The sequence below is a fragment of the Falco naumanni genome, chromosome 9 (assembly GCF_017639655.2).
Source record: "Falco naumanni isolate bFalNau1 chromosome 9, bFalNau1.pat, whole genome shotgun sequence".
Lineage (NCBI taxonomy): Eukaryota > Metazoa > Chordata > Aves > Falconiformes > Falconidae > Falco > Falco naumanni.
Window position 1 is genome coordinate 7,305,437 of NC_054062.1, and position 18,121 is coordinate 7,323,557.

The 18,121-nt window shown below is 48.9% G+C and overlaps 1 protein-coding gene across 1 annotated transcript in view; it reads left to right on the forward strand.

Annotated features, from left to right (window-relative positions):
* The first annotated feature begins 2,571 nt into the window (after positions 1-2,571).
* The window catches only part of GPSM1 (G protein signaling modulator 1), an 83,262-nt gene continuing 67,712 nt past the window's right edge, over positions 2,572-18,121 (forward strand). Inside the window, exon 1 of the mRNA XM_040606416.1 lies at positions 2,572-2,693. Within this exon, the coding sequence (XP_040462350.1) occupies positions 2,635-2,693 (59 nt within the window). The 5' untranslated portion in view covers positions 2,572-2,634. The remainder of the gene's footprint in view (positions 2,694-18,121) is intronic.

Consider the following 18,121-nt stretch of genomic DNA (forward strand, 5'->3'; position numbering starts at 1 on the left):
CAGACACTAGTTAGAGCTCTTTCATATTGTGTTGTGATAGCTTTGGGTATCAATTTTTAAGAGACATATTAAAAACTGCTCAAGAAGTTTTAAGGATCCCGCGATCCTATTGTTGTGATTCTGCCTGTGTTTGTAAGTGAAGATGTAGAGATGTTCAGTAACTAGTTGGAACAACTAGGATAATAAGTGCCTTAAGACTGCAGAAACAAAGGGCTGTTGGAGGTGCAGAGGTATGTGATGTCTAACTAAAATGAACTCTGCATTGCCTTTGAATTCTAGCCCAGGTGTTTTGTATCTTATCCTCTTTTTCATGATTCATTCTTCCTTTTTGCTGCTCTTTGCAGTGGCCCTTTTCAGGTTTAAAGATTATTACTACTCCACTTCCTCTTGATCTTATCTGCACTGAACAAATCAATTTCTTTTATCTTTTTCTCATCGGTCACACTTACCTGGAGTCTCTAATTGTGCCATGTCCTTCCCAACATGTGACACAATGTGGACGCAATTCACCAAATGAATTAGTGGCATTTCTAAAGAATTGGGGTTTTTTTTTCCTCTCTGTACTCTTGTAATTTTCCTGTTTCACTGTAGCTGAGCGATGGATCTGAGCTGTGGCTTAGGTCCAAGTACTTGCAGGGAGCTTCTTGGCATGAATATGTAGGGTTAACCAAACCCAACCCACAGCAAAGTAATTGAATTATTTCATCTAATGAATTCAAATCTATTGTGACCTGTTTGCCACTATACAAGAAGAAAAAGAAGCAGAGTTTGTCAGATGATAAATTATCCATTGCAAATTCATGAATTTTAAGGCCAAAGGGGGCCATTATGCTCATCTTAGTCTGACCTCCTGCGCCACCCAGGCTGCGGAATCTGACCCAGTGATTCCTGTGTCATTAACATGTGGGTGACCCCTTTGCCCAGAGCTCTGTGGAACACCATATATCTGGCTGGAGCCCAAACTGGAAGCTGGCCTCCACCCTCCTTTCTTTTGCTCCCCTTTCCAGCATTGTTTCTCTAAAGGGCAATTACTCTATCTGCCCACATTCATTAAATGCCAACCTAGTGCTGTGGGCCTGGTGCAGCAAAGCAGCCTCTGTCGCCTGTGGTTGAGCACGGGCTGTAGCCAGCAGCAACAGCAGCTGGTTTTCATCTTTTGCACTAGTATTCTTGGCTTGGGGAGGGGGGAAGGCATGGACAAACAGCCCCCCAGGAAATACCGAAATCTCTTAGAGGTGAACAGTTCCTTGTTTCCATGTGCTGCGAACAGCTGCTCGTGCCAGGATGCCTGCTGCTGTCAGTGAAACCACAAACCTGGGTGAAAATGAGTTGGTGTGAGGCACAGTATCCCAGCCTGACCCATGGGTTTGCCTGTGGTCCTGCCAGTGAGGCTTCTGTGGCTGGTTGCAGAGGGGTTCCTTTCTTTTTGGGGTGGTATGGTTCATACCCAGGGCACCATCGCATCTCCCTGGGCGAGGAGGCAGCTCTCAGCGCTATGGTTTCAGCATTCTCTGCTGAGGTTTATCTACAGAATTGAGACTACTCCTAAGCTAAGACAGGGATACAGGTTTGTTTATGGGCTTTTGTTTTGAATTTAAATGCCCAATCAATTAGCTCTTGGGAAAGAGGCTTTTGTGGTTTGCTAGGGGGATGTTATTGATGATGGTTTTTTTCCTGAGCAGGATCTCTGCTTGCTCAAGAGGGGCTTTTGTGCAGGTTCCCAGGGTAAAACAGCCCAGTAAGGGCACGGCTCTGGGTTTCCTTTGACCCCAGGGTCCTCGTGCCTGCAGAGCAAGCTACTAGAACCCACTGAAAGCCACCATTTATACATGCCCTTCTTTGGAGTGTACTGTGATGATCATGATGTGTAACTTGGTGTTGCTGGGTTGGGTAAGTGGCACTAACGTACAGAGAAGAAGGGAAACACCCCCGTTCCTGGTGGATTCCTCACTACCAAAGGCAGCAGCCAGACCTTGCTTTGTGGCGAAGTCTGCTTCTGGCATAGCCCACCCCCGGACTCATGGAAGGCAGGCACAGCTGTGCCAGGTCCTGCTCCCTGCTGCTCCAGGTGTAGACACTAACTTTTGAGGACAAAAGGGCTTAGGCTAAGGAGAACTGGAGGCTTCTTATCACGGAATGAAGTGGCGACGTATGGTGGGGGTGAGCCATCAGTAATGCTGTGCCATCCCCCTTTTCCAGGACCGTGCAGGTGTGGTGCCCGCACCTCGCTGGGCGAGCAGGGCGCTGGGGCGGCTCAGCGCGGCTGCCCGGGGGTGAGTGCCGAGGCCCCGCGGTGGGATGTTAAACGGAGGGGGGAGCGGGGACAGGCGTGACCTCCCGAGGCTGCCGCGCCTCGTGCCGGGGGGGCCGGGTGGGCGCAGCCCCGCAGCGGAGGGTCCCGCCCGGCCCCGCTGCCCCCGGAGCCGCGGCCCCGGGGCGGGCGGCGGCGCCGGGCGGAGGAGGAGGAAGGGCTGCTGCCCGCCGCGGGGCTGACATCAGCCGGAGGAGGGGCCTGCCCGCGAGTTTCTTTGCTCGGCGCATCACTTCCCGCCGCTGCCATACTCCGCTGCCCGGTGCCGGGCTGCAGCCGCGCCTGCCTCCGCCGCGGCGGGCGGCTCGGCGGGGCCGGCGCCCATGGCGTGCCCGCCCGGTGCCGACAGCCCGGGCTCCGCCGCCCGCCGGCTCTACTCGAGGTGAGCGGGGCCGGGCGCTCGGCCGCGGGGGACCCGGAGCCGCCCGCTGGCCCCGGAGCTGCGCCCGCCGCCGTGGGCAGCGCGCCCTGCAGCGCCCGGGCCCCTCGGCGGGGGGAGCGGGGCGGGGGGCGGCGGCGGCTTCCCGGAGCGGGAGCGCGTCCGCGGGGGGCGAGGAGCTGTTGCGCGCCCGGGGACCCGGCGGGAGCGGAGTGCGAGGAGATGGAGGGCAGGGAGGTGAGGGTCGCTACGTGGGGCAGCTCCGGCTTCCTCTGCGGGCGCCGAGGTTGCCGCGGGGCAAGCTGTGGCTTTCCTTGGCGCTAGCCCGGGGCGAGCGGCTGCCCCCGCCGAGGAGGCTGATGCCGGAGCCTGGTCTGCGCTGGGCATTTCCATGGGAGGCTCCTGATCGCACTGCAGAGACTTTTAAGTCTCAGCTTGAAAACTGGGCGCTACAGAAATTCACACAAGGCTGGCAAAAAATAGCTTCAGGCTGTCTGTCGTTCGTTAAAATAGCCCATCTTGCCCATTCTTTCCACTTAGACCAAAAATAAAAAAGTCTAAACGAGAGTCAACGCGAGGCCTTACAGCATTGCTTAGAGCGTCGGTGTTTATGCTGTTTACCCTCACTGTGGTTTTATTTCTCCTCTAGCAGTCAGAAGCGGAGATAATGCAGTATCTGGACTAGAGGGTGAAACAAAAAAACCCCGAAGTACGTGCAATATAGTAGCTTTTCATCAATTCTCTTTGCATGCTTTGTAATAATTAGCATGGCAGCAAGTGGGTTGTCTGGTTTTATGTGTATTGGTTCATTAGGACAGCAGGTGTTTCTTGTTTTGGTTGAGAAAATGAAGAGAATGCAGAGTTACAACCATTGGTCTGCCTACCTGGTGGAGCTGCAGAAAAACACTGGCTTTTCATCAGACTGGATTTTTTTTTTTCTTTCTTTTTCTTTTGTTTTTCTTGAAAACTTTTTGGGAAGGAAAGCCTGGTGGTTGGCTGCGTACCACTAACATGTGCCTGTTCAGCGTGGTCCACACTGCTACCACCTGTTAGCGATGAGAGAAGAGAAATGGGAAGCACCTCTCCTGTGGCTTGGTCAGGGTGGCTCTGGCAGGGTGTGTGGTGTTAAAACTGTCTTCAGGCTTGCACCGCAGGCCTTCAAAGTACATGTTGCTGCAACCTCTCTGTCTGCTGCACTGTTAATGGAGCTGTAACTTAAGAGGTTTTTCCTTAACTTCACTGTATCATAGTGTAGAAGCTTCTAGCTTGAAGTAGATGACTCTGAAGTCCAGCTGGTAGGCATACCTGTGGTGATGGGTGGAACCTCGGGGGACTGTTCAGGTGGTAAAGCCAGAATGACTGATGTCAAAGTTTTAGTGATTTTTTTTTTTTTTGCCTGGGAGCAGTAATTCAGGTGTAAGAACTGCAGAAGGTGCCTGTGCAGACAGGCACTCCTGCTTATCTGGGGGATGGCGGAAGGTGTATTCCTTCTAGGAAGAGGGATGGGGTGGAAGGAAGCATGCCACAAAGAGATGAAAGCATTCATTTTACTACATCCCTTGGTATTTCCCTAAATTCAGCCCCTCCTAAACAAAGGCATCTGTTTTGTTGTGCTCACAGCAGACAATCTGTATGCTGACTCAGCCAAACTCTTCTATTTACAGCGACCAAAGTTGGGAGCATCTCTGCTATAGCAGTAATACACCATATGCAATTTTGCAGAAGAGGTCCTGTGTAGCACTTTGTCTGTTCTAGCTAACTTTTCTGATGCCATTTAATTAATTCCTGTTGCTACAGTGGAACTGATAGTCTTGAGGAAGACTTGGTGGAAGTACAGGGCTTTGGAAGAAGTTGAGCAGGGCTGGCGTGTCTGTGGTGGCCAGCTCCTGGTATTGGATGTAGAATCTTTGGTGGGGCTTGTTGGAAATGTTGAGCTCTGTGATCATGCTTCACAAACTTGAGCTGAGCAAGTATTATGAGCCTGAGTTAATGCTTTATTTTCCATGGGGTTTTGATCTGGTACTAATTTAAGTGTATCCAGTTCAGCAGCATGTAACCTCTGAGGACTTCTGTCGGACAGAATCTGGGCTGCAGGAGTGGTGAAATACCTGCTTGTAGCAGGTTCTCTGCTCTTTGCTGCTGCCGCAGATAGTCTCACTACCTGACCTTGTGCTGCCTACCTGACCTTGAATGCATAGGAAGCACCAAACCCATCAAATGATGCCCCTGGACCATGGCTCCTGAGAGTGTCAAGGTCATGTTAGGGACCAGTGTCCAGAGACCTGCACTGGATTTGACCCATTGTTTTTAAAAGGTCACTCTGGAGATTTTAGAGTCTGGGAATGAGGCATGGGCATGTTCTAGGGAAACCACTGCTGTCCTGCAGTGACATCACTGAGACATTATTGATCCCACACAGAAAGAACATTAAATAATGCTGCAATTGGAGCAGAAATGTATAAAACTGGAATGAAAACTCAGATAAGTGTGCTTTGTTCCTTCCTTCTGGGTGTCCCTTTCCCTTCCCCTTGTTCTGCATTCTCTTGCAGTGCTATGTATTTTCAATAGAGCTGTTGGCTTTTGTAATGTTTACTAGCTTTTCTTGATTGTGTCATAAACAGTCTCCATCTCGCTCATTAACATCAGTACAGGGGGTACCTGACCTGAATGCGCATTGGGCAATTAGAGTGCTCTGTGAGCACCACGGATCTTTCTAGAGATAGCAACTTTCTCCTGTTCTGGTGGGAAAACTGAGATGGAAGAATCATTGGCCTTCTGACATGGAAGGCAGTAAGAGAGGCTATAACTCGGGGTGGTGGTAAAGGCAGGATAAACTGGTGTTTGCAAAGCTCATTGGGAAGGAAGTCCACTGTTGGGGTGGGCCTCCCTCTGGAATGGTTCCTGTTCATTTTGCGCTTATCCAAGGGATCACGATGCTATGAAATATTACGATCGTTTTCCTGCTGCTAGTACTTGTAAACTTTCAAAAATTTGTAAATCTGGACTTCATATAACACTAAAAGCACTGTTGCCATTTGTTCATTCAAAAGGAAAAGAAAAAAGTTATATATTGCTTGCTTTTAAGATACATTTATTCTCTTTCTGGTATTTATTAGCATCTGCCTCAGAGGTGAGAACTGGTACCACCAGCCATGCCAGTTTTGGTGTTCATTTGGAATTTCACTGAATACTCAAGTGAGTAAGCCTTCTGGTGATATTCCTGGCTCTGTGTTAACCTGGGCTGGATCTGAGCAGCAGTGTGGTGACAAAGAGCGCTCTGCCTCGTTGCAAATCCTCTGAGCCTGAAGGTTGGAGAGCTGTTGGCTCACAGGAGGTTGGCAGAGGAAGATGGTGATGGGCTTGCTCTGTGGTACTGGGAAGGGGCTCAGGTGAAGGATTCCCTTTGCACTTGCTAAAGATACCGCTGAACTACTGCGGTAGCAGCTATTGCAGACCCTGGCAATAGCTGAGGCGGTGGCGGAGTTCAGGAGAGAGAATACACCTCACCTGAGCAGCCAGGTGAATGCTTGGCTGCTGGGGAGCCTGGCCACTGCTGCCACACTCAAAGTAGCCCAGAGGCCACTCTGCAGTTGGTCTGGCTGTGCAGGTATCCGAGCCAGCAGCGCTTCGTCTGGCACTGAGCAGCCGGGCTGAGTGGGTGGCACTGTGAGCGAGGCACTTGCAGGTCTGGCTGGGGCACTGATGCCTGGGGTAGCTCGTGGTAGGTAGGATGGATGAGAAGTAACTACTTGTAAGTCTTTGCCTGAAGAAATACTTGGAGTTGGTGCAGTTGACATCTGTTGTGTAACCGGGACCTATGCAGAAAATCCAATGTTGACATGATTTTAAACTGTTTGAGCTTGTAGGATACTTTTACATGCTGTCTGTGTTTGACTTCCTGGCAGATTTCCCCTGTCTCCCTATTCTGATGTTCCAAATTGTCACAGCTGTCCTCTTGTCTCCAGGTAAGGATTTTCCTGCTGGAAATGAGTGTTGTGCATGCTGTGACTGAAAGTAGTCTGTCCTGGGTGGGCAGGTTTGCGAAGGGGGGGGGGGGCTAGTTGGCATCACAGTGAAAATGTGGTGTTCTCCACTGCCAGAAAGCTGGGAATGTGGAAATGACCCTTTTTTTGTATTTCTTTACTCCATAGATCTAACTTGAAATTGCTTATTACATTTGAGAATGCTGTCTTAGAAGTTTCTAAAAGATTACAATTTTTCTTTTGTAGGCCTGTGCAGTCAGTCTCCACTAGTCAGAAGGATGGGAAAAACGGGACAAGCATTTCTAAAATAGCTGTGCTGCATAATAGGCGGCCTGAGCAAAAATTATATGATAGCTTAGCGTGCAGTGTTGGTTTTGTTGACATCTGTTTTGGGACATGTTGAACAACTCGCTCGTAGTTTCAGCATTTGCGAGTAATGTGGTCATCCCAATGCGGAGCCAAGCAGAACATTTAGTCTCCACCACAGCAGGGAGAGGGACCCTTGCTGGCCAGACCTTGACTGGGAATCCGTGTCTGGCTTTGTTGCCAGTTTCCCCAGGACCTTGGGCATCACTTCTGATTCTTCTGTGTTTCTCCTTGTGGGATGTGGGGAGAGAAGCTCTCTTTCCCTTCTCCCTTTGGTCTGATGTTAATTGGGTTGGGGATGTGCCTTGTACCTGTGCAGTGCCTAGCACAGCATGATCTTCATCTTACTTCTGACCTCTAGGTGCTGCTGCAATACAAACAATTGTTGTCTTCAGGGCATTAATTTGACTTGTATGAGCACGTGTGAATCAAGTTGAGATGATACACAGCTTTTCCTGTGTACTGACTTGCACTTCACTCACTCAAGTCATGCCAGGCCTCCTGCTTGTTGTGCCTTATGCTCCTGGGTTGAGAGCTGTCCATCTGGATTCTTTATCCCAAAATACTTCGCATTGTAGAAGGCATTTGTGCCAAGCAGACTAGAAAGAGAACTTTGTGCGTTGGCCACATGCTTGTGGGTTATGCCGTGTTTGCTACTGTGTCAGCTGAAGTCAAAGAAGCTTATGTGACTCGTGTGTATGGCCCGAGGGCACCCCTTGAAGCTAGCTCCCTGCGAGAGGTATGGTTAATGCTCTGTTTGGTCACCCCGGGGCCTAGCTGAGCAGAGGAGTGAGTCTGGAAGTGAGGCAGCCTTTAGCCCTTCCTGGCTGGGATGTTGTCCGTGAAGCATGAGCGAGCCACGCTATCTGCTGCTCCATCACTAGCTACTGAGGTGCCTTCTCCTAACTGTTCCATTAGTCATTAAATGCATCTCTCCTGGGAAAGTATCTGAAAGAGCTCGTGGCTAACAAGGGAGAAAGGACACTGTCTAGAAAGGGTTCCTATAATCAGGAGATTGGGGGGGTGGGGGTGGCTGCTGGGGCAGTCTGAAGGGCAGAGAATGTCCTTGGGGTCTGTGATTGGTAACAAGGACCTCTTGCCACTGGGTTGTGGTTGGATCATGGTGACCAGGTGTTGCAGGTTAGTTGCCTCCATGGATAATGGGTCCCATTCTGGATCCAGATCTTATTGGAGCTTTGGCTGGTGTCTGCAGCGTGACTTCTATATGCCACGTGAAAATCTTGTGTGTAATTAACTTCTGTTTTCCTGGTGGATCTGCTGCCTTTTATTTTCAAAGTCAGGGGAGCAGTGCCTATTACACCAAAGGATGAAAACTCCTTATTAAGGCTGAGAAATTGATTTGTCACAGAAGAGTGATTTTAAAATTCCTTTGTGGTCATTTCTCTCTTCAGTCAAATGCCGCGGAACCGTGACTGCTCTGGTGACGATAGCAGAGACTTGAGAGGTGATGGGAGACTAGAAATACCTGGGCAAAGGAGACAGGAGCAAGCTGCATAGCTCAGTTGGCATTCCCCTCCTCCCGCTCAGTAGTGAGTGTTTCCCAGACATTGGATTTATTCCTGATCCATTACGTAAACAACAGGGGAAAGCCTTACCTTGGTGTGCGCCTTGAGGATGAGCAAAATCACAGCCAGCAGCAGGAAGGCTTAGAATTAGATATGTTGGTAAAAGGCTGGAACATCTGTTTCTTTCCCCACTACTCGAGGTCTGCAGATTTGTAGTGAAATATCTGCAGTATGCTGTGCAGTTAGGAAGGGATTTTTTTAATGGACTATGGCTAATAGAATTATGTTTTTTAAATGAAGTTCATCAGGATGGAAGATCCTGTCTGGATTCAAACCAATAGAGTGTGTGTGTATGTTCCCATTAGAGCAAGAAGAGGTCTCCAGCCCTGAAGGATGGACTGCCCTGAGGGGTGACATCCCCCTCCTCCTTCCCTGAGCCAAGCTGGCTGCTGTGCTTGGGACATTGCTGGTGCTTTCAGCTGGAGGTGCACTTGAAGCTTGAGCAAGGACAGAGGAAAGCCAGTGGGGAGATGGCAGTCCTGGGGCAGGGCAGACCTTCCCTTGCAGCTCTGCAGGACCACCCTGCTGCCACCTGCCCAGCCCTCCTCATTCTGTCCTGAGGTGGATCTGGGGTGACCCTGGCTTGTGTCCTGGGTCCCCTGCTCAGCTGGTGACTTCCTGGCTTGTCCTATGTTTCCTGCAGCCATGCTGCTTTCACATGTCCCCAGGGCACAACTTTGTTACTGCACCATAATCACATGCAGTTTGCGCTTTCCCTACAGCAAATACTGGTATGTCTCAAGCTTCATCTCCCCATACTCTGGTGTTCCAGCCCTGCTTTCTACTCTGTGCTGTCTTGCCGCCTCTCTAACAGATCAGGCTTTCTGTCAGCAGAGAATATAAACTATATTTTTTTGTGCTGCTGTGGTTGCTTTTTTGCTCTCTTGTATTTTTGCATTTTAGGTGATGTCCAGAGTTGCATTCAGCCTTGCTTGAAGAACAGGTTTGAACTGTCAGGTCTTATGCTGCAAGAAGCCACCAGCAGCAAGTTTCTTGATGTGGAGGGATGCATCTTATTTAACCCTTGATACCTCTCTGCTTTAAGAGCAATTTTATCTCCAAATTGCTGCTCAAGTATACCTAGTTTCCTCCGCTTCCAGTCCTACCCTGTGTATCACTTTGATCAGCCAGCCCAGCTTTCAGAATTCAAAACCATTTCCCTGTTATAAAAAAAGATGCCAACCAAAGCCATGAAACAAAAATTCCTTCTGCCTTTGGGCAGGCAGACTACATAGCCTGACCACAAAGTGGGGCTGTTGAATTCTGGGCCTGGGCTATTTATATTGTCAGTGGGAAAGCTTTCCATTGACTGAGCTGCTCCCTTCCGAAAGATGCTTTCAATTAAATGTTATTTGACAGATCTGACTTCCTAACTGGCTTAATTTAACTGGTACAAATGGAATTTTTTATTTTTTCCCCCATTGAAAGCTGAAGAAAATAGAAATAATCTTGTTGGAAGGCTACTTGCATTCAGAGTCACATCTATCTGTTGTTAAATGTAGTAAGCCAATAGAGTGTAAAACCGTGAAACAAAATCCACAACCAGAAAGGTAACGGTCCTGCCAGTGCTTGGTGAGGAGAAGGGGAAAGGGGATGCCAGCTGCCCCTGGCTCGGAGCACAGCAGCACTCTAAACAATGCCCAGTGACGTTATGCAACTACCTAGGGAAGGAAGTGAAAATTTATCATTACAGTGCAGTTTCAAGGGCAATATTAAATGAGTAATTTGCAGCACAACCCCCTGTACTTAACTAACTTCTTCTGGGATAAAATGACAGGGCTGGTAAGGGCAATAGCAGTGGCCTCTCCACCAGGAGTGGAGAAAATGCAGGCTCTTTTTTAGAACTTAATCTGAGGCAGTGGTGATCCTTCAAAGTGGGCAGCCAAACCAGCGTAATGGCGTGATGCTGCAAGTGTATGACTGGTCCCTGTCCCAGTGAAGCCTGGGAAAGGGGGAGCAGGCATGTGCTGAAGCATCTCATTGATATCTGATTGTTCTTCCTTATTTCAGGGGAAGTAATAAAAAGACCCCTTTGCAAGGCCTTAGACATTGGAGCAACCATGCAAACTCTGAATGAATTACTTGGAAGGCAGTGCTACACTCTGATCGCTACCTTTGGGCTAGAAATAAATACCTTAAAAATCTTTTGCTGTTGCCAGTTTTCTTTCAGCAAGAAGATTTTGCCCAAGGATGTCCAGATTGGATGGAGCTTTGAGCAGCCTGGCGTAGTGAAAGGTGTCCCTGCCCATGGCAGAGGGGTTGGACCTAGATGGTCTTGAAAGTCCCTTCCAACCCAAACCATTCTATGATGACAGGCACCAGAACAACATGCCTTTCCTTTCTGACTCTTTGAGATTAGAAATGATGTAGCTGAAGAAGCTTCATCTTCCGCTGTAAGTCAGTAGCTCTGTGCAGCTGTTAAACCTGAAGAAATTCTGAAGGAAGAATATTGGATTGTCTAGTGTCCCCTCATGCTTGTGTGTTACACTTTGCATTTGCACCCTTTGGAGCAGTCAGAGGGGCTTTTCTCTGTGAGTTTGGTGCTAATGCATCTTTCCTTCAGATGCTGCAGGAGAAAGATTAAGAAAATGGATTTAAAATGGGGAAAATACCTATATTGTTAGTATAACATAACTTGGTGTAGAAGCCATTTCATGTTGAGCCCTGGCTCCACCTGAGAGCAGATGTTTTGTCTTGGAAGCAGCTTTTAAAAAATGTATGAATAAAACTTAGTGCTGTCAGTTGATATATGCAGTTTGCTCTCTGAGCTGCAGAAAATGATGGCTGTTATGCTCCTGGGAAGCAGCTTTGAACATGCACTGCATGATCGGGCTCCTTTCCTGCCCTGGGGACCCAGCTCCATTTCCCTCCCACGCTCTGGCTGCCGGGGAGCAGACCGACATGGCTTGTGCGAAAGCAAAGCGCTGCCCCTCTAAGCCCCTTTCTGGATGCTCTATAGAGCTTGCTGTGGGCCGGGGTCTGGCTGCTGATCCATCGTAAGACCTGGGGCAAGTTACTCGATTTGCAGCCTTGCTCGTGCTTGCCTGCCCCGTCAAGCCAGTGGAGAAATGATTTTTGCTGTGGGATTGCAGCAGGCTTAGCGTGGGGAGACCAGCTTTGCCGTGGGGCTTGCAAGTGTTGTGGCAACACACGTAATTTATAGTTGTGTTGAGTTCCTGAGGGGATGGCCCAGCCCACTGCTGGGACAGGCAAATGGGGTGTGTGTGTGTGTGTGTGTGGTGGAGTTTCTCTGTGCCTTGATTTTAAAAAGCAGCACAGCTGTGCGGATTTGCAGGTAGAGTGGCGGGGTTTGCTGTACCAAATGACTTTGCCAGGTTGTGCGTTTCCATGACTTGCTTGATGCTCCTGTGATTTTGCAGACCGCTGAGCTATACGTGCTCTTTAGTGGCTATCACGGCAGGTGCCTTTTCTGTGTGCCCTGTGTGGGGGCTTGGCTGGCGGTGCCTGCATGGGCACTTTGGTGTAAATTGCTACAATTTCACACACTCTGGCTTGGAGCAGGTTGAGTGCAAATTAGCTGTGGAGCAAGCTTCTCCAGTGATCCACGCTGCAGACTTGAGGTTGTTTTTGTGTGCTCCATCTGTGGAGTATCCATTCATGCCTGAGGAGAGCTAGAAAGGGCTGATTAATATTAATCTCTCTGGAGCTATTTGTTAATTACTGTTATTCATGGTTTGTATTATGGTACTGCCTAGTGTCCCGTGCTGCTGCGCTAGTCTGAGTGGATCCTGGAAAGGTTGTATCTGTTCCAGGGTTTTAAAGTGCTTGGTAAACATCAGTATTTTATTGCAGCCTTTCTGGGAAATATTGTTCCTGTTTTCAAGGGTGAAAAATTGTATAGTCTTCAGGATGAAAGAAGATAATGGTGGCAAAGCTGGGAGCTGAATGTCCTGACTTCCCACTCCTTCCTTTCAGCACTTCCTTACCCATGTCACAGTGAGGTTAATTGTGAATTGAAGAGGAGACCTTGGCTTCGTCTTTTACTGAACCAACACAGCAGCGCTGCACGATACTACAATGGCTCTGCTGTTCTGCTTAATATGGGAGGGAGCAAAAGGTTGTTTAGAAGGAAGTTAGCAGCTGGTGAATTAGATATTAGGCTCTGCCCGTTCACAAAGTGTGCCTTGCAAATGTGGTAGGAACACTGCAAACCACAGGCCCCAGGGGGGAGGAAGAGGGCAGCCTGGGTGGCCGTGGGGTCTGGGCACCGTGAAGAACCCAACACCAGGTACTGGCTTGAAGAAAGAACAGCCTTGAGTTGTTGGAGTGCTCAGGCATTTGTGACTCTATGTAGTTATCTGTCTCCTAGGCTTTGAGAAGAGAGCAGTTAATGTAAAAAGGAAGAGAAGGATGAGGAGAAAAATTGTTCCTTAGAAAATTGCCTGTGAGTTAAATCACTTAAGAACTGAGTAGAGTTCCTGGATGGCCTGCCTTGAGAGGTGGTTGTCTTTGGGGTGTGGTGAAAGATGGAGAGAGAAAAACACATCTCTATTGTTAACAGTTAGGCAGGAAGCTTTATGGGATGTTCAGTGGCTGCTGGTGCTTTGAGGAGGGTCCTGTTGTTGCTGTGCTCCAGCTATGCTCTTGTGAAGTTATCATACCACAGCTGAATCTGCATCAGAAATCAACCCCTTTTTTAGCAACTGTCTGCGGAGATTTGTATTGAGAAAATGGCACTATGGATTGTATCTTGCTGCAAAACACAGAGGCCATCAGATCTGACTTGTTTACTGGCCAAGCTTTCTGCAGCATGAAAGCAGATGTATAAACCACCAGTGACTAAACAAATGAAAATACCTAGTATCATGAGCAATGTGTGTTTCTCTTTCCTTTCTGACAAATAAGCCCTTCTGATTTAAGTGAGGAGTAGCTTGCTTGGGAAACCCATTGGCCAGCATCTCATGGTGAGTGAACAGGGACTTGCATACATAAATGCAGATGAATGTCCTGGAATTGTGAGACTCCACATGTGCCTCAAGGCATTTCCTGGCCTCTGAGTTCAGCAGAGTGTCTGAGCTCCTACATGGGTCTAAATAATATAAAAACATATGAGTTCACCACAATGTTCCCAGAATTCTAAGGCTGCAGCCCTTGGCCAGCACTTGTATCAATTGCTTCCATCAGGGCTATAATCCAAGAACCTGCAAGCATGAATTAGTTGATTGACTGAAGTCTGTGGTTTGGCGCTTTCCTGGGTGAAGTGACTGGAGAAGGGGAGGCTGTCATGGTATTTGCATTCATCCCTTTCATGTGTACTGCTGGCAGGGGAAACGGTAAAAGTGTGCAAGCAAATACCACAGGCTCTGTGAGGACATTGTATTTGACAGGGAGCTTTGACAACCTGTTCGGGTGTCTAAGGAGTTAATAATGAAATGGCTGAAAAAGCTCACTTTTTCCTCTGCTGTTCTGGAAGAAAATGAAAACTCACTCTGCAACGTCTACATTTCTTTCAATAAAGCTATTCTTTGGCATCAGTGTTTTTGGCAGAAAGTTGTCATCAGTCATGCCACTGAGTGCCCATTTTGCAGAAAGTTGTGTTGAGAGATCAGCAGCAGAAAAAGAAAGCCTGTGAAAGCTGCATGGGTGTCTGAGACGCTGGCCTCTGACAGAGGTGTCCTGCTGTGCCATATGTCTGCAGGAAGGAGTGCCAGGGCCACATGCTGTGACTGTCCTGCCCTGTGGCTGCTCAGCACATCAGCTCACCAGCGAGTGGCTGGACCAGTCCTTGCCACAGCATCCAGGATTCTCCCTGTCCCTATTTTAAAGCCAAATAGGCAGTGACACAAGGGTGAGGAGTGAGCAGGGAAAACTGTTGTGTGCCTGCCCTGCCCTTGGTTCTCCCTGATGAATGAAATGACATTCTGTTGTGGTGGGAATCTCTCTGTGAAGGATCTGGGGTGAGGGTCTGAGCAGTGTGACTTCAGGGAGTCCTTTCGGCTTTGCTGAGGCAGGCTCAGACGTCCACTGGGCTCGGTGAAGCTCCAAGCCCATGTGCAGAGGTTAGAGCTCACCTGCCCAGGGGCAGGGTGGCTGTGCTAACAGCAGCCTTAGGAAGGGAAGGAAGGAGATGCTTTGCAGACCTGGCTCTAAATGAGAACTGAGTCATTTGTCAAGGCTGACAGCTCGTGCTCAGAGCTGGTTGCCTGAGGCTAACATGGCACACAGACAGGCGACGTAAAAAATATATCTATATGCACACACAGAGGAGAGAAAAGTAACAGCTCAAAACACGTGACTGGAATTAAAATTAAAAGAATTCCCAATTAAAACCATGGTGTTGGAGGATGTAACTGCTCCTGAAAGGCTTATAGAGGCTGTTTGTACAGCACAAATGCAGCCTCTCCATAATGCCCTGGATTAAAACAGGCAGGCTTCTCCAGCACACAAAATCTGTGTAGAAGCAGTGTCATTCCTGCATGTCAGCAGCTTCCCCAGCCCACCGCCTTCACAGGTTAAGGTAAGGAGTTATCTTTTCACCTGTCTCATCCTCCGTGTCGCTGCTGCTTGCGCTCCTGAAGTGCGTTTCTCCATGCAGGCTGCTGTTGTGCCTTATCTTTCTTTCGCTGCTAGATGACAATGTCTTTATGCAGGAGCAGAGACTTTTTTTTTCTTCTGAAGACATGCATTATTCAGTAGTCAGGATAAATGAACTCCCTGGATTTGGGCACGTGTGTTAAGTCTGATGCTATATCCTCCCTTTTCACCAGTGCAAGGGAGGAAGGGAGCAGTGAATTATTTCAGTGCTACAGAGCAGCCTGTGTTCTGTGTAAAGCCATTGCGATACCTGTGAGGTTGCAAGGAGCTAACCTAAACCTAAAATAGGCCTGTGGAGCAGTCTCTGCTAACCATTCCTGCTCATTCTGTCTCCTTAACTCTCTGTTTCCATCACACAGGTAATACATAATATAACGTTAAACTCTTGGCTTCGTTCTTTGTATGTGCACAGTAACAAATACTTGCCACGCCAAGGGGTACTGTGCAGCAACAGGGAAGGTGAGGGTGAGAAAGAAACATGGAGGATGGGGGGGAGGAATCAGAAGTTAAAGCCGTGAAAGACATGGCCTTAGGAAGCTTCGTTTGGGAAGGGTTTCCCCTTTCCAAAGTGTATTGGGCTCTGCCTCTAAGCCAGCACGTGTGGCTGGTTGCTGCCGTGCACAGCGAAGGCAGAACATCCCCGTAGGCTGAGGATCTGCTCCTGCTTGCAGCTGGACTAGAAGCCTCCCCTGGTGTCCTAGGGATGGGGGAGTGTCTGCTGTGGCATAACAGTCGCGTTTTGTCAAGACTGGGGAGAGAAGTGATGAGGTTTATGGAGGGTCTAGGATATTTTGCTGGAGTTGAATGCGCTACAGGCCTTTACCCCACTTTGTGAGGAAAGTAGAGTTTTTTTGGCATATAAAAGCTTAATAATCTAATGCTTCATCCTTTTGTTCCCCTTACTAAAGGCTCAATTCCAAGAAACATATACAAGAGCATGATTTTATTTTTTTTTATTTGTAGCGAGTTTTGCAGTTCACTTAAAAAACAATTCATTATATAAACTAAGTCATGATTTTGTGATAGGAATGAGAAAATTATTAGGGAGAGTAGTGTTCTTGCTGTATCCAGGAGGACTTTCCAAGAAATGTGATGTTTATCTAAATTCCTCCTGTGGAAGAACAGGACCAAACCCTATTTCACACATGTAAAGACATACCATGCTTTGATCTATGTGGCAAACTCATATAGTGATATATGCTTGCCTGCTATTTACACACGTAATTGAATCACACTAATATCACAGTGTTGGAGCAAAACCTGATGTGGTGCTGTGTCAGGGAGGCGCGGGCACTTGATTCATACAGACGTTCCACGCAGCGGTGCCAAGCGTTTCCAGGGTAGATGTTATCCATGGAGCTATACTAGGACAGAAGTGCTAAAAACTTGGGGAAAATGCGGTGGAGGACTAAGCCACGCAATCCGAAGAAGAAGTGAAACCAGCTTGCAAGATGCTGGAGCTCCAGGGTTCCTCGCAGAGGCAGCAGACACCCACCACAGACTGTGCAGCGCAGTGCTAGACGGTGGGGTCTGTTCTCCTCGGATTAGCAAAGCAGAGCATGATTCTCACCTCCCATACGGACTGTGTTGCGGTGGGGTGATGGCCTGGCCTTCTGGGAATCCTGCCACACCCTGATGTAGAGGCTTGCAGATGACTCTTGATGGCATGTACAAATTTTTCTGTAGTGCCGTGAAGAACCCAAAAGCACTTTTGCTGTTGCTCTGCTGGGCTTGCACAGAGGAGCTGTAGAAACTGGGTCTAGAGATGCTGGCTGCAGGGGACCCCTTGCTGATATCTGGGCTTTTGGGGAGCCTCTGCTTCCTGGTTTTTCAGACAGGTGTGGAATATTATCTTTACAAAATCCAGAGGGATGCCCTGTGGCTGTGCAACAGCCACAGAGATTGGCAGTGTCCCACGCCTGAGCTCTCTCACTGTTTGCCAAGGCAGCCTTTTAAATGCACGAGTGTGTCTGGGCTGATTTCCGACTTTTAGCACCCCTGAAATCTTCTGGGAGAGCACGACAATGCTTTTAACAGCCCTCAGAGCGTGAGACAGCTGCAGGAAAACAATGTCGAATCGGTGCAATCTGCTCTGCAACAGCTTTGCCAAAGAGAATCTGTCCTAGTGTCTGGCATCGCTTCCAGCGCAGCCGCAAGCTCTGCCCACCCGCCTTCTGTGACCTGAGAGAATCACCTTTGGGGCTTTCTGGTTTGGGCACAGAGGGCTGTCATCACCGAGGCACTGTCACACACTCTCACTGCCGTGCTCTGGCTTGATGTCACCCTCTTCACTGGCTTTACCAAGTGGCTGAAAAAAGGAGTTGTTTGGCTTCACTGGACTTGATTGCTTGGTTTCTGCTAACTAAGCTTTTTGGCGAGTTCTGCAGAAGGTAAGAGGGCCAGGTTCGCGCTGTTTCTGTCGCTGAGGTCATATCCAAACCCCTTTCAAGTGTGAGTGTTGGTGCTAGAGGGTTGCAGAGCATCTTGAGCAGTTTCTTGGTGCGTTGTGATTGTTCAGCATCTCCCTGGCTCAAAGCCTGGATGGCCCAGGATCAGGGTGTGTGATTCCAGATAGATCCCAAAGGCCTCTCTCTCTTGGACTAAAATACTTGGCTTGGGGCTGAAGGGAAGCAGATGAGACAGGAAGGGAACAGAACCAAATGGGCTGTAGGTTGCTGAGGAGCCAGTGGAAAAACTATGGTGCGAACTTTGCCGTTGTTGCCTTTTACCCTGCATGGTGACAGCAGTCCACGTGCAGTGCACTGAGCACGGGTCAGTGGTTTGCATGGGTGTGTGGGTAAGAAAGAGGCAGCGTGTGGGGGGCGTGCGCAGCCGCCGACTGCTGGTGCTGGGCAGATGCTGGGGAGGGTTGGGATGTGGAGGGGGCAAGGGGCTGGGTGCCTGGGACAGGCAGTGGTGGGTTCCTTTGTCTGGTGGGGCT